We start from the raw sequence: 14,560 nt of genomic DNA, 5'->3' as shown, positions 1-14,560 counted from the left end.
TCTCACAGAAAAAGCGATTAACAGCAGCAGAAGTGAGTGAATTAGTAGATTCTGTAATCGATCTCTCGCTTTTGAGCGAGTTTTAGCAGAAAGGAAGAATGGCAGATCGGACGAAACTTGTAACTTACGCTTACATTCTTCTCTACATCGCTCTCTCCAGTGGCCAGATCTTCTTTAACAAGGTTTTGTACTTAATTTTGGTCAATTCATATGAATGTGCAAATACCCAATCTCAAATTGAATTGAATCCTTACATTGTCGTGTGGCAGTGGGTTTTGTCATCTAAGGAAATTAACTTCCCTTATCCGCTCGGGTTGACTCTGCTTCACATGGTCTTCTCTTCAGTTTTGTGCTTTATACTAACCAAAGTTTTCAAGGTACTCGTTAATTACTCTATAATGTTCACATTCTCTTATAGTATAACTACTTTTTAATGTGGAATTGAACTGAATCTTTGTAGGTTATAAATGTTGATGATGGAATGACACTGGAAGTGTAAGTGAACCGAATTGTTTTCGGTTTTTCTTTTATAAGCGTTTGACTGTTGTGTCCGATTTCTGATCGATTTTCGTATAATAGATATGCCACATCAGTTGTTCCAATTGGCGCAATGTTTGCTATGACTCTTTGGCTTGGAAACACTGCCTACCTTTATATTTCTGTGGCTTTTGCACAAATGTTGAAGGCTATTAGTAAGTGTTCGTTGTTTGGTCAATTAGGTTCTATAATGCCTTTGTGTTTGATAGAAACTAGCGTGTCAGTTAATTTCACCAATAAGTACTAGTTTCATTGGGAAATATAATTTCATTTCTTCATTGAGATTTGCAGTGCCAGTTGCTGTTTTCGTTCTTGGAGTAGTTGCTGGACTTGAGGTGATGAGTTGCAGAATGCTTTTAATAATGTCGGTAATCAGCTTCGGCGTTCTTGTGGCTTCTTATGGCGAGATCAATATCAGCTGGATTGGAGTTGTGTATCAGATGGGTGGAGTTGTTGGAGAAGCCTTAAGACTGATTTTCATGGAGATTCTAGTGAAAAGGAAGGGTCTAAAATTAAATCCTATCTCTATGATGTACTATGTCAGTCCCTGCAGGCATGTGTTATATTTTCAATTAGTAAATATAAATTATGCTGCATGAAAACTTCTCGAATATTATGTTTTGACATTTCATTTCTGTTTTTAAAAGCGGTTATGAAACTCTATATTTATAATGTTTTTTTGTAAAAATGTTGTTTCCTTGTTTTCCGTTTCAAGCTTTTTGTTTCAGTGTTTCTATGCTATATAGATTTTTCTTTTTTTGCAAGAATCTCCTTCTAGTTCCTTATGATGTTATAGTTAGTTTAAGTTAATATGATTGTGATTTTTCTTCGCAGCGCTATTTGCCTATTTATTCCTTGGATCTTTTTAGAGAAACCAAAGATGGATGCACATGAATGGAACTTTCCACCCCTTGTACTAATACTCAACTCTCTTTGTACGTTTGCACTCAACCTCTCAGTTTTTCTCGTGATCTCTCATACAAGTGCTTTGACAATCCGTGTGGCTGGAGTTGTCAAGGATTGGGTTGTCGTCTTGCTGTCTGCTCTTCTATTTGCAGACACAAAGCTTACATTGATTAATCTGTTTGGCTATGGCATTGGTGAGTATTTAATGGTAAATAGTTTATTGCTTTCTAGATATCTCATATCTCTTTTAGGCAATTAGAAAGCTGGCAAAAAATTATCTTCCTGGAATCCAAGAATTAAAAAAAAGAGAGAAAATCTATTCTTAGAGATTCTAATAGATATTAGTTATGATGGGATGTTGGAGGGTCAAATTTAACACTTCTGAAAATTGACTTTATTTGCAGTGAGGGAAACAAGGACTTAAATATCAGTTGTCCTTCGAACATGCACACGGTGGACAACTAACACCAAAATTATCTTTTTTGTCAATTAGTCCCTTGAACTATTCAATTTTTGTCAATATAACAAAGTTTATTAGTTTTGGAAACAACTATAAGGGTTTATTTTAGTAATTTTTTTGATTAATTGATCATAATTCGGACTAATTGATAAAAAGTTAATTTTAGTGTTAATAAGTTCAAATTTAGGTGGCAAATTAATACTCAAGATAAGAGATTTTAAATTGTCTGGGGATATTTTAATCTTGCACCAGTAGGAATTTTGGTTTGGAATTTGCTAAACTGCTCATGTTCTATAGATTAGCTACTCATTGGATTAACCACAGCAATATTAGATTAGATTTTGCAAGTAATGCAGGTTGATAGTTTGTGAACTTCTACTTCATATTGATCTTAATGAGTTGCAAAATGCACTTGAGGATGGAACTTCCAAATTTGGTCTCTAACACTTCTTTTCATTTTCTAAACAGCTGATTGAAATAGCTTATTAAATTGAACAGCGATAACAATTGTATCACTGAAATTTAAACAGATTCCTTTGGGCATGAGTCGCACTAAATACAGTTCTATTATTTTTGTCATATGCAGCAATCACTGGTGTAGCTGCATATAATAATAATAAGTTGACAAAGGAAGCATCCCGACGTAGCTCTGATGAATCATCGCCTGTTGAATCCATACCATTGACTGCACCAACAAATTCCAATGGTTGAGACGTATAGTGAAAGCTGCATTGCAAGAAATTTTGAAGGTATGTAACACATACGTTAATTCTCTCATTGTTCTACAGCAAATTGTATGGAAAATTACTATCACCCCCCTAAGGTTATATCAAAATTACAGTTTTTTCGCTGGTACATAACCGAGTCAAATGGACTTATTAATGTGCAAAGACGGGAAACAAAGAATCATAGACATGTAGAGGAAATTTGCTGCAGGCTTTTGAATGTCGGCTTATAGTTACTGTACAAACTGGACATTCTTTTTAGTTTGTGAAGTGGAGGTGAAAAGGTTGGTATCCCTCTAGTTAGGTGCATTCTTTTATTTTCCCCTAACATTTTCAACAATTTTTCACATCAAAACTAGTTGTGATGAAGTTGATGATTTAGTCGAGAAAGTGTTGTGCACGATGCGTACGTTCTCATCGATAATATGTAAAACTTTACATGTATAAGGTGTATAGCTTTCGGGTACCGAAAAATGATACAATGTTGTGCTGTACTTGTGATTTCATAGTTAAATATAATGAGAATAACTTCATCTTTATGCACAAAATATTAATATTATGACTTCTGCAACTATTGTTTCTTATTGTGCTGAGCAGAAACAGGAATGAAATGGTTTTCTAATCTTCAGTGAATTTTGAGTTTTAGCATGTGAATAGTAAGGATAAACAAGCCTAATGTTGGTAAGTTAATATAGTTTGTATGTTATTGGGTCAAGATTAAAGATTAGACTATATTGTTATTTGATTTATAATTACATGACATTTATGTCTATTGATAAAATTATGAACCAAATGTGCAAATTTTGGAAGCACCATCCAAATCCACTCTCAAGATACGGTGAAAGCATTGGATAACTCATAATGAAATTAGTTAGCAATTTTAGGCTAATAGGCTGAAAAAATCCCAACCTTTGTTTTAGTTTTCAATTCCATCCAGACATAGCAATTTTTTCAATTATATCCTGTTTTGTATTTTTAGTTTTCAATTACACCCTGATGCCTTAAATTGAACTCTTTTCATTTGGTTAATATTCAAAAAAGGTCCATTTTTATTAAAAAACATAAAAATCCTTTAATGCTATAAATTATACCAAAAAACCATCTTCTCTAAATAAAAAAAAAAAAAAAACACTAGATTTAAATTAATTAAAAAAATAAAAAATATTTTTTAAAATTTCCTGAGGAGCAACTGCTCCTCCTCCGGTAGCTCCTCAACTGAGGAGCATAACTGCTCCTCCGTTGAGGAACGAGGAGCAGCAGCTCCTCGCATGAGGAGCAACTCTTTAGGCGAGGAGCTTTTAGCCGATTATTTGAATTTTATTTAAATATAAGGATTTGTTTGAATTTAGCCAAATGGAAAAAAAGTATGAACTAATTCTTAAATGCATTTGTTTTATATATTTTAGTCCTTATAATAATAAATTCATTTAATGTTTTTAATTGAGGGTGCAATTGAAAACTAAAAATACAAAATAGGATATAATTGAAAAAATTACTACGTCGGGGTGGAATTAAAAACTAAAACAAAGGTTAGGGTTTTTTCAGTCTATTAGCCATAATTTTATTAGTTGTTTTTAATATTATTAGGTGGCAACTTCACTAATACTAATCTGTCGATCAGATTTGTTGTTCCAAGTTTACATTAAGGAATGGTGTTCTGAAATCTGATCATTAGAACCTGAAGGTTGTGATAAATATGTCACCTACATTAGCATTAGCAATAATTTTCAACTATGCATATAAATTAACAATTGAGGAAAAAAAATATAAATTAACAATTAAATAGTAATACTTAATAATTATTTATTCAACATGTACGTATATTTTAACATACTCGACACAATACAAACATAAAATTCAAACAAAACTATAATATGTAGTTAATTTTGTAAATTATATAATAAGAAGTTTAAAAAATACTATTATAAAATTTGTGATCGGACCAAAAGCAGAAATTACTTTCTTAAATAAAACCAAAAATTTCATAAAAAATTGCTAATATTTCTGCTCAAAGTAATATGCTAATTTTAATTTTAGATTCTCTCAAATTATAAGCTGATTTCAATTTTAGAAGTTGGTTAAATAAACATATATTTAACATTTTCTTTTTTTAAGGAGTTTTGTGATAGAAGGCTCTAAAATAAGGTACCGTGGTAGATTATTAGCCCTTTTTTTGAAGGGTTAATGTCATAAAATTCACCAACTTTATATGTTTTTCCATTTTATTCACGCTATCATTTTCATACATCAGCTACTAATTTTTTTCAAATCCCTACACCGTTCAAAAATCTGGTGAAAATTGTTGAATTAGCAATCAGATAGTGCATGCCATAACGAACCGGATAGTGATACATCAACAATTTTCACCGGATTTTTGAACGGTGTATGCATCGGAGAAAAATTGGCAGTTGGTGTATGAAAATGACGATTTTTAACGGCGTGATTAAATGAGAAAACGTATAATATTGGTAAACTTTTTTTAATAGTTTGTCATTTCTCACTGCCCTCAATATTTGAACTAATATTATCAACATGTTAAACTTGCATAGGATACTTATTTTCAGCAAGTTTAACTTTCTTTAAAGATTTATCTTTAGCAATAAGTTGACGGATATTGATTTTATAGTTTTCATGGGAATTTGCAGAGCAGTGATATACTATAAGAATAATCATATCGGTTTTTCTTATTCTGCTTTTGATGTATTTAGAAATTTAGATTTTTTCTATAACTCTTTTTAAGCATTTTTGCCTTCCACTTTTGTGATAGTCCTTATATATTCATCATTTATCAAAAAAAAAAAAAGAATAAAGAAAAACTCAAATTAAGTAGTAAAAAACCAGTCGATTGGCCAAAATGGTAAAAACGAACGGAAAAGACGGAAAGTATACATAAATGGAATTGAAATGAAAATGCAAATTTTGCCACAATGGAAAGATTGGAGAAGATGACAAATGTGTACCTGAAGAAATAAAGAGTTTGAAAGGGACGGGTTATCTGTTAAAACGGTACTAACTGTAATGAAAATAAAATCAAAAATTCTAAATTTTTTAGTACAGTTGGAAGTTTTAAAAAACTTCATAGTAAATGCAAAAGCAGAAGGATCATTTATGCCCCTAAAGTTTGACTCTATGATCAAGTAAGCCCACAACGCTTGGAAAGGTTCAAATATGGCCTTAATGTCTTAAAAAATGAACAAAAAGATCCATATTTTGACTTATAAATAAGACGTTAGGGGCCTGATTGTCGAAATTGGAGGGCCTGATTGTTCATTTTTCAAAACTTTGGGGATTTTGAACCTTTCCGAACGTTGAGGGCTTACTTGATCTTGAAGACAAACCTGAAGGGTATAAATGACCCTTTTTCCATACGAAAATAAACTACAAAATCTGATGAAACTTAGACTTACCTTACAAAATTCTGCTTTTGATGTATTTAGAAATTTAGATTTTTTCTGTAACTCTTTTTAGCTCTTTTTGAGCATTTTTGCGTTCCACCTTTGTGATAGTCCTTATATATTCATCGTTTATATATATAAAAAAAGGAATAAAGAAAAACTCAAATTAAGTAGTAAAAAGTCGGTCGATTGGCCAAAATGGTAAAAACAAACGGAAAAGACGGAAAATATACATAAATGAAATTGAAATGAAATATGGAAGATTAGAGAAGATGACAAATGTGTACCTGAAGAAATAAAGAGTTTGAAAGGGACGGGTTATTTGTTAAAACGGTGATGACTGTAATGAAAATAAAATTAAAAATCCTAAAAATTTTAGTACAGTTGGAAGTTTTAAAAAACTTCACAGTAAATGCGAAAAGACAAAAGGGTCATTTATGCCCCTAAGATTTGACTCTATGATCAAGCAAGACCTCAACGTTTGAAAAGGTTCAAATATGCTCCTAATGTCTTAAAAAATGAACAACCAGATCCCTATTTTGACTTATAAATAAGACGTTAGGGGCTTGATCGTCGAAATTGGAGGGCCTGATTGTTCATTTTTCAAGACTTTTGAAATGTATTTGAACCTTTCCGAACGTTGAGGGCTTACTTGATCTTGAAGACAAACCTTAAGGACATAAGTGACCCTTTTTTCATACGAAAATAAACTACAAAATCTGATGAAACTTAGACTTACCTTACAAAATTAAAAAATAATTATTATTGCTCCTTAATTGCAAACTAAATCTTTGTATGTTTTATATTATTTTTATTTTTATAAATAATAAGATCCTTTTTGATTTTTATTGAATAATAACTCATATGTCCATTTTATGCAAAATATGACTAGTAAAATCTTTATTTTTGTTGGAATTTTGTATAGAAAAGGTGTTATGGGGGATAGTAGTATTTCGGACCTAATTTCATAGATAAATAATAATTGTCCCATACAAGAAATACAAAATGTTATCAAATTTATTTATTACAAAATAAGAAAGCTGGAATCTGAAACTCCTACAACACTTGAAGGAAAAGAATAAAAATAAAATAAAACAAAGCAACAAAAATTGCAGCCTATCCTCAAATAGTCCCACATTTTATTCTGCCGTTGAAGTCATGACGGTTAACTATCACTTGCAAATATTTGCCCTACAGTCCGACCAACTTAAATGCAAAAAAATTATTAAGTTGGCGGTGAAATTAAAGTAATTAAAAGGCTGAATCTGGGTTGAGAGCTGTAATGAATTTTGGTGAAGGAGATGAAGGTGCGGATGACGAAGAATCTTTATCTTCCTCAAGAATTGTATCCAACATTACCGTTAATGGTGCACGTTTCGTAACGGAGATATATAGCAGCGGAGCAATCTCCGTAATGAATCGAATCGGAGTTGTAATTTTCAAGTTTGCCATTTTAGAAACAAAAATGAAACGAAGAAGAAACAAAAATGAAATGGAGAAGAAAAAGAAGAATAAGGTGAGTTTGTATTTATGGAAATGGTTCTATTTATAAACAAGTTTTTGCAGTTGCATGTAGTTTCTTTAAATGGTCGGTTTGGAGTGTGTCAGTGAGCGGCCAATGCCTACGTCATTATTATTATTTCAAATAAGTTATAATTGACCTCAAAAGTTAAAATTTGATATTTTTAAAACCTTCAATCTCAAAATCAATAATTGTTAGATCAAATTGTGCTGATTTCTTAATTAAAAATATATTTTTAAGTACTAATTAGTAGTAGTTATTTTATTTATGGATTATCAAAGGAATATCAAACGATTAATTTTTCAAAATTATCAATATAATATTCACATCTAGTTTATCAAATCAAGGGTAAAGTCAAAAATATTTTAAAAGATAAGCAATTTTTTTTTAAAATCGGATTATAAGAATTGACAACACGTTATATAAAAAGAATTAAATATGTATAAAAACTAAAATAACTAATGAATAGTTATATTCTAAAACTATCTCAACTAAATATATACCAATGAAATATCAACGACAAAACCATACAAATATTAATGAATTTGAACTACAAAATTAATGGAATATCAACTGAATAACCAATAAATAACCAACACAATATCAACAATATATATTCAAAAATAATAATGAAATATCAACATAACATTTGCAAAAGAATTAATAAAAGATTAAATACAATATAATATCTATACAATATCAACAAAATAAACCATAAAAATGTATATTATTTGGATGGAAAATACGGAAGGCATCGTGTTTAATTTGATTCCATTCAATTGTAAGTGAATGCACACCCTTATACATTTTTAAAGTTTAATTTTAAAAAGTGCATATATCTTTTTCGGGGAAGATTTTAAATTTAGTTAGCAACCCTTCCTTTTCGTTTGTTTTAGGAAGAAATTGACATATCATTAAAGAGAAAAGGTACATCTTTTTGGAATTTTCGATAGCCAATCCATGTTTGTTTTAGCACTAAATTTGAAGAACAAAATGTTATAAACTTTACAATTAAATTGAAATTCTATTAAAAAAATATGTTATAAATAGAATTGAATATATATACTTGCATGTTTATAACAAAAAGAAGAAGCAAAGTTTCTAATTTTCAACCCTTTCTTTACCACAAAATATCAAAAAAAATTGCAAGTTCATTTTTTAATCTTTTAATAAAAACTATCAATAAAAGGTTAATACAAATAAGCTATAGCTCAAATGGTATAAATACTGTTCCCATTCTGCTAAAGTTGTGAGCTCAATTTCTCAAAAAAACGTTTTTTTTTTATCAAAGATGGCAATCGATTCTTTAGAGTCTCAATTGTTAGTTTGTTAGTTACCGAGACATGAACTGCGTGGTTCGAACCCACAACCTTTGGATATACTTAAAAACGCTTTTGCCATCCAAACTAGGCCCACATTGGCGTTCTCTTTTTTCAATATCAAAAAATAAACAGAAAAATGATGTTAGATTATTTAATTTTGCAAAAGAAAATATATTTCGAGCATGTGATCATAGCTGGAGCCTGGAATTACCTGAACAGCAGGGAAAGTGCGACATTTGAGACAGCAAATTTTGTGGTGACTTGAAACCGAGATAAGGAGGAGAGAAACTTTGTACATTAATTCTGAAAATTGACCACACACAAAAAGAAGGACTAAAGTGTATACGGCAGCCAAATTTAAACCTTTAAGAAAATCTACAGTTTAACATATTTGTTTTAAATAAATTTTATTGTCATAATTCTGTTTGTAATTTATTTAACCCGTTATTAGTATGAAAAGTAAATTGTTAAAGAATCATTATAAGTAAAGTTTAATAAAAATTATTATTATAATTTCATTTGTCTACCAATTAGTTTATTCTTTATATATGTGTTAATTAACTATACTATACATCTATCTATGACAACTATATAAGCTGGAAGAGGGAGTGAACATATATATATAAGATCACATGATTATTAACATCAATAAATTTTAAAAGCTAATAAATTAAAATATTATATATATTTTTAGCAAAAGTTTTCACTAATTTAATATTAATTATAAAATAAATTACTCCCTCCGTCCCGTTTAAGAAGGGACAAATGAGTTTTGCACAAAAGTTAATAAAATAAGACCATATTTTATTTTATCATGTCAATTCCTATTAATTAATTAGTATAGTTTCTCCTAATAATAGAATAAATGTATTTTAAATTGAGTTGTATTTAATGCATATTGAAATAACTAAAGGGATAAAAGTAGAAGTTCAATATAACTTGGCACAAAAAACACGATATGACCTTTTTAGATGTGACAAATAAAAATAGGATATGTCTCTTCTTAAACGGGACGGAGGGAATAGTTTAATTATAATTAGTTTAATGAACATATAAATCGACGAGTCACGTGCGTTACACGTAATACGAAATTAGTACATATAAATTATGACAAACGCCAATATGAGTCTAGTTTAGATGGCTAAAACACCTTTAAATATCTAGATTCGAACTACGCCTCTATAACTACAACTAACAATTGACAGTTACCGTTTTTAACATAAAAAAATATGACAAACTTAATTTATTGTGGTGAGAGAATATTAAAGTCCATGTAAGTAAAAGTTATGATTATCACATAATGCATACTCTATGTCATTTTAATTGTCAATATATTTATATGAAAATATTTATCCTTTTAAGATTTTTTTATAATGTAACAATTATTTTCTAAATTTGCCTTTTCTATTAAATCAATTTCATAAATGTATAGATTAATTTACAAAGTTAATTTTGTACCCTTATAATCAAATATCCATATTATGAATTGAAAATTAGTTAACTAATGGCTTTATAAATTGGATTATATTAATCTTTATACTTATAATTTAAAATAAAAAAATAAAGAAAATCAAAAAAAATTAGTTGATTAACAATAACATTTTTTTAACATTTGATATAACATCTATGTTAAATTATGATTTATAGTAATTTTTTAAAGCTTTTTTTAGTGATGTTTATATAATTTTTAAAAAATTCATAAAGTTTATATTTTTTTTATAATTTTATATTTTTTATCCAAACAATATTTCATTACATTAGAAGGATAAATATTTTATAAATAAAATTATAGAATCGATATACTTAATATTTTCTATTTATTGAAATTATTTTTGTATATTAATATTAGTTTTCAATTTTTTTATAATTTATAAAACTAAAATATTGAAACATTGTTTTTGTAAGTTATCCAATAGATTTAATAATCTTATGAAAGTTTATAATCACTAATGAAATAGCTATAAATTAATAATCTATTTTTTCTCTCCAGTTGGAAATATTTTTAGAGGCTTAAGGTGCATATAAGCTCTTCAACTTTTAATAAAAAAATATTTATGTACCTAAACTCTGACACGATTCAACTCGGCCCTTAAATTTGTTAAATCAGTGCAAATAAGTCCTTTATCTGAAAAAATAATAAACAGAGTTAGTTTGAAGGGCTAATTTGTACAGATTTTATAAATTTAAGGGTTAATGTCAGAAAAACACGAACTTTACACATTTTCTCATTTTAATCACGAAGTTTAAATTTTCTCATTTTCATACACGAACTACCACTTTTTCCCAAATTTATACACGTTACTGAGGTGGCACTCATCCATTGGTGTAAAATGACCTCCACCTCAACAAATTACACCAAAGGAGCCGTGACACCTCAGCACCGTGCATGAATTTGAGAAAAAGTGGTAGTTCGTGCATGACAATGAGAAAATTTAAAGTGCATGATTAAAATGAAAAAATATGTAAAGTTCGTGAATTTTTATGACATTACCCCTAAATATAGGGTCGGGTTGCACCAATTTAAAATTTATAAATATTATTTCATAAAAGTTTCTGGACCCATCTGTATTTTTTTTATTTTAGAGTGTATTTTCATCTTTTACGAATTTAATTTATCTTTATTTTGCAATGGTGATCTGAATTTTGTCAAGCTAGTGAAGTAGACTATGATTGATTTTTTTAGAACTTCAATTTTAAAACCTAATCTCCATAAGAGCTTTGTTTACTTTGATTACCTTGCTGGTCATAGTAAAACTGAGCTTTTAGAGTGTTTGGGTTTTCATAAAGTTGTTTTGCCTATCAAATACCTTGGTTTACCCCTTGTGTCCTCTAAGTTGAGAAAAGAGAATTATAATTCCCTTATTAGTAGAATCACCTCTAATTAATTCTTGGTCTTCTAAATGCCTCTACTATACTGGTAGATTACAGTTAATCAATTCAATCCTGTTAAGCATGCATGTGTTTTGGTGTACTACTTTTTTTTGTCTAAGTCTGTGATTAAATGAGTTGAAAATTGTTGTAAAAAGTTTCTTTGGCATGGTACTGACTCTGATAAGAAAGAGAGTCTTGTTAATTGGAGAGAGGTTTGTTATACGAAATGTAGTGGTGGTCTGGGTATCAAAATAGTTTATTTGTGGATGTAGCTGCTATTGCCAAATATATTTGAAATCTGGTCACCTGTAAGCCTTCTTTATGGACCAACTGGGTTATTGAAAATAAGTTGAAGCTTTCTAGCTTTTAGGGTATCTAAATCCTTAGATAGCTTTTGGAGTTGGAGGAATCTTCACAAGATCAGGCACTTAATTCCTCACTTTGATTACAAGCTTGGCGAAGAGAAGAAATTTTTTTTTGGAATGATCCTTAGCCCAATGGTATTGCTATTATAGACAGATTCCCAAATGTTGTAATTAAAGATACTGAGGTCCATAAATCTTCTAAAGTTTGTAGTTTGTGGAAGAATAGTAATTGGCGCCTTTCTAATCCAATTGAAGAATATACTTTTATTGCTGAAAATATATTAAGAACAACTACTCTGTTTTTTTTTTTTTGCACATTTCTCTTTCTCTCTCTAAACAAAAAAACTCTCCCTTCTCTTTAACTCAAATCTAAAAAACATAGTTTAGACTTTAGAGGGAGTGGTTTCTTGGCTTTTAGCCAAAAAATCACTCCCTCCTCCTCCTTCTTCTTTCTTTATTTTATGTTATAATTTGTTAAACATATGAAGGTTCAAGACTTGCTTCAGTCAACAGAATCAGCAACATAAAGAAGATTAGCCTAGTCAGCAGTCCAATCAGCTTTATAAAGAAGATTAGCCTAGTCAGCAGTCCAATCAGCTTTGAAATACAAGTCAGCAACACAGACTGCATATGTTAGTTATTTAGTTATTAATGACAGCTGTTAAATGCAATACAGCTGTATAGTTTGTTATAGTCTGTTAGTTAACAGAATAGCAGTTAGGGATATAGCCGTTGATACTCCACTATAAAATGGCTTGTACTCTTCACTTTATTTCTTTAATGAGAATTTTATTAATTCAACAATATACAAAGTTCTTTGTTTCTAATATGGTATCAGAGCAACAAACTCTGTGAATCAAAAGTTTCTCGAGAAACAAACACTCAAAATTTTCCCAGCAACCAAACAAGTTTCATCTGATATTATTCTTGATCAAGAAGATCTATTCTGATTACTTTCTTATTCCATTTCTTTCCTATTCCATTTCTTTTCGTTATTCTCTTTATAATCAATTTCAATTACTTTCTTTTGTTCTATCTGTGATTGAATTCTTTCTTGTTTAAAGATTCATCAAATGGCTCAAAGTGGTTTGGAGTCTGAAAATCCTTCAAGTCCGTTTTATTTGCATCCAAGTGAGAATCCATCTTTGATTCTCGTTTCTCCTGTACTTAATGGTCAGAATTATCATTCATGGGCAAGATCCATGAGAATGTGCTTATTATCTAAAAATAAGCTTAAATTTGTTAATGGAAGCATTCCTGTTCCATCTGTAAATGCTGAAATTTACCCTGCTTGGGAACGCTGCAACACAATGGTGGTTTCTTGGATTTTAAGATCACTTTCTCCTTCAATTGCACAAAGTATCTTATGGATTGATACAGCTATAGATGTCTGGAAACATTTATTTGACAGATTCTCTCAAGGTAATGCTATTCGTGTATCTGATTTACAGGAAGAAATTTATGCATATAAACAGAATAATTTGTCAATAACTGACTACTTTACTCAGTTAAAGATCTTATGGGATGAATATGTAAATCTTAGAATGTTGCCTGTGTGTACTTGTGTTCCACAGTGTCAATGTGATGCTATGAAATCTGTTAAAAATCAGCAGGATGCAGATTATGTCATAAAGTTTCTTAAGGGTTTGAATGAAAATTATGGCACAATTAAGACTCAAGTTTTGATGTTAGATCCTCTACCAAAGATAAATAAGGTTTTTTCTTTAGTTTTGCAACATGAAAGGTAGTTAGGTATTGGAGTTATGGATATGAATTCTTTAAATGTTGAACCTTCTGTGTTTGCTGCACAAGGTAGTAGTTCATATCAAAAGAGATTTTCTGGTTATAATTCTGTTCAAGGAAATAAGGGTTTTAGTTCAAATAGGTTTCCAACTGGAAATGGTAACTTTAGACCTCAGGGGGGACAAAGAAGGTTCTTTAACAATTCTACAAATAATTCTAAACCTTTGTGTAGTTATTGTGGTTTTAGTGGACATACAGTTGATATATGCTTTAAAAAGCATGGATATCCACCTGGATACAAGCCAAAACCTAAAAATCAAACCTATGTCAATCAAGTATGTGAATATGTAGTAGAGGATGATCAAGAAAATTACCAGAATTATGATAGTTTTTCAGATCAAGAACAAAGGTTTGAAGCATGTGATGATCTCTATGGTTCAGAAAGGGCAGTAGTTAATTCTCAAGGCAAAAATATGATGTTGAATTCTCAGGACAATGGTGTTAATCATAATAATAGCAATGTGTCTCCTATGATTACACAAGAGCAATATGGTCAATTGATGAATCTTCTGCAACAAAAAGGGATAAATTCTGCTTCACCAAAGATTAATACTCTTTCTACTAATTTTGTTACATCATCAGAGAATCCAGGTATCAATTCTATCAAATCTTATTTTCAGAATTTTAGTTCTTGTTGTTCTGTTAAGAAAGATT

At 29.8% G+C, this 14,560-nt stretch overlaps 2 protein-coding genes across 2 annotated transcripts; both read left to right on the top strand.

The window, feature by feature from the left end:
* Nucleotides 1-3,182, top strand: LOC126670386 (probable sugar phosphate/phosphate translocator At3g14410). The gene is made up of 8 exons (XM_050364099.2): nucleotides 1-182; nucleotides 270-377; nucleotides 461-495; nucleotides 580-692; nucleotides 829-1,090; nucleotides 1,372-1,637; nucleotides 2,490-2,652; nucleotides 2,745-3,182. The coding sequence occupies exons 1-7, from the start codon at nucleotides 99-101 to the stop codon at nucleotides 2,612-2,614; spliced, it is 993 nt and encodes a 330-aa protein (XP_050220056.1). The 5' UTR covers nucleotides 1-98; the 3' UTR covers nucleotides 2,615-2,652; nucleotides 2,745-3,182.
* A 4,123-nt stretch (nucleotides 3,183-7,305) lies between these two features.
* On the top strand, nucleotides 7,306-13,851 carry LOC126668521 (uncharacterized). Its single transcript, XM_050361712.1, has 6 exons — nucleotides 7,306-7,368; nucleotides 11,894-11,950; nucleotides 12,011-12,046; nucleotides 12,232-12,328; nucleotides 12,592-12,713; nucleotides 13,168-13,851. Exons 1-6 carry the CDS (start codon nucleotides 7,306-7,308, stop codon nucleotides 13,849-13,851), a joined length of 1,059 nt encoding a protein of 352 aa, XP_050217669.1.
* The last annotated feature ends 709 nt before the right edge of the window (nucleotides 13,852-14,560 follow it).

This window comes from Mercurialis annua, linkage group LG2, assembly GCF_937616625.2.
Source record: "Mercurialis annua linkage group LG2, ddMerAnnu1.2, whole genome shotgun sequence".
Taxonomy (NCBI): Eukaryota; Viridiplantae; Streptophyta; class Magnoliopsida; order Malpighiales; family Euphorbiaceae; genus Mercurialis; species Mercurialis annua.
Note: the sequence above shows the minus strand (reverse complement) of the source record. Positions and strands in the feature narration are given on the sequence as shown.

Bases quoted from the DNA above. Each gene is read 5' to 3' on its own strand.
- LOC126668521 (XM_050361712.1), top strand. From the start codon at position 7,306: ATGAATTTTGGTGAAGGAGATGAAGGTGCGGATGACGAAGAATCTTTA. The intron at 7,369-11,893 runs GTATCCAACATT...TGTTGTAAAAAG, and splicing joins CTTTATCTTCCTCAAGAATT to TTTCTTTGGCATGGTACTGA. The intron at 12,047-12,231 runs GTAAGCCTTCTT...AATGATCCTTAG, and splicing joins TATTTGAAATCTGGTCACCT to CCCAATGGTATTGCTATTAT.
- LOC126670386 (XM_050364099.2), top strand. From the start codon at position 99: ATGGCAGATCGGACGAAACTTGTAACTTACGCTTACATTCTTCTCTAC. The intron at 1,091-1,371 runs GCATGTGTTATA...TTTTCTTCGCAG, and splicing joins TACTATGTCAGTCCCTGCAG to CGCTATTTGCCTATTTATTC. The intron at 1,638-2,489 runs GTGAGTATTTAA...TGTCATATGCAG, and splicing joins TCTGTTTGGCTATGGCATTG to CAATCACTGGTGTAGCTGCA.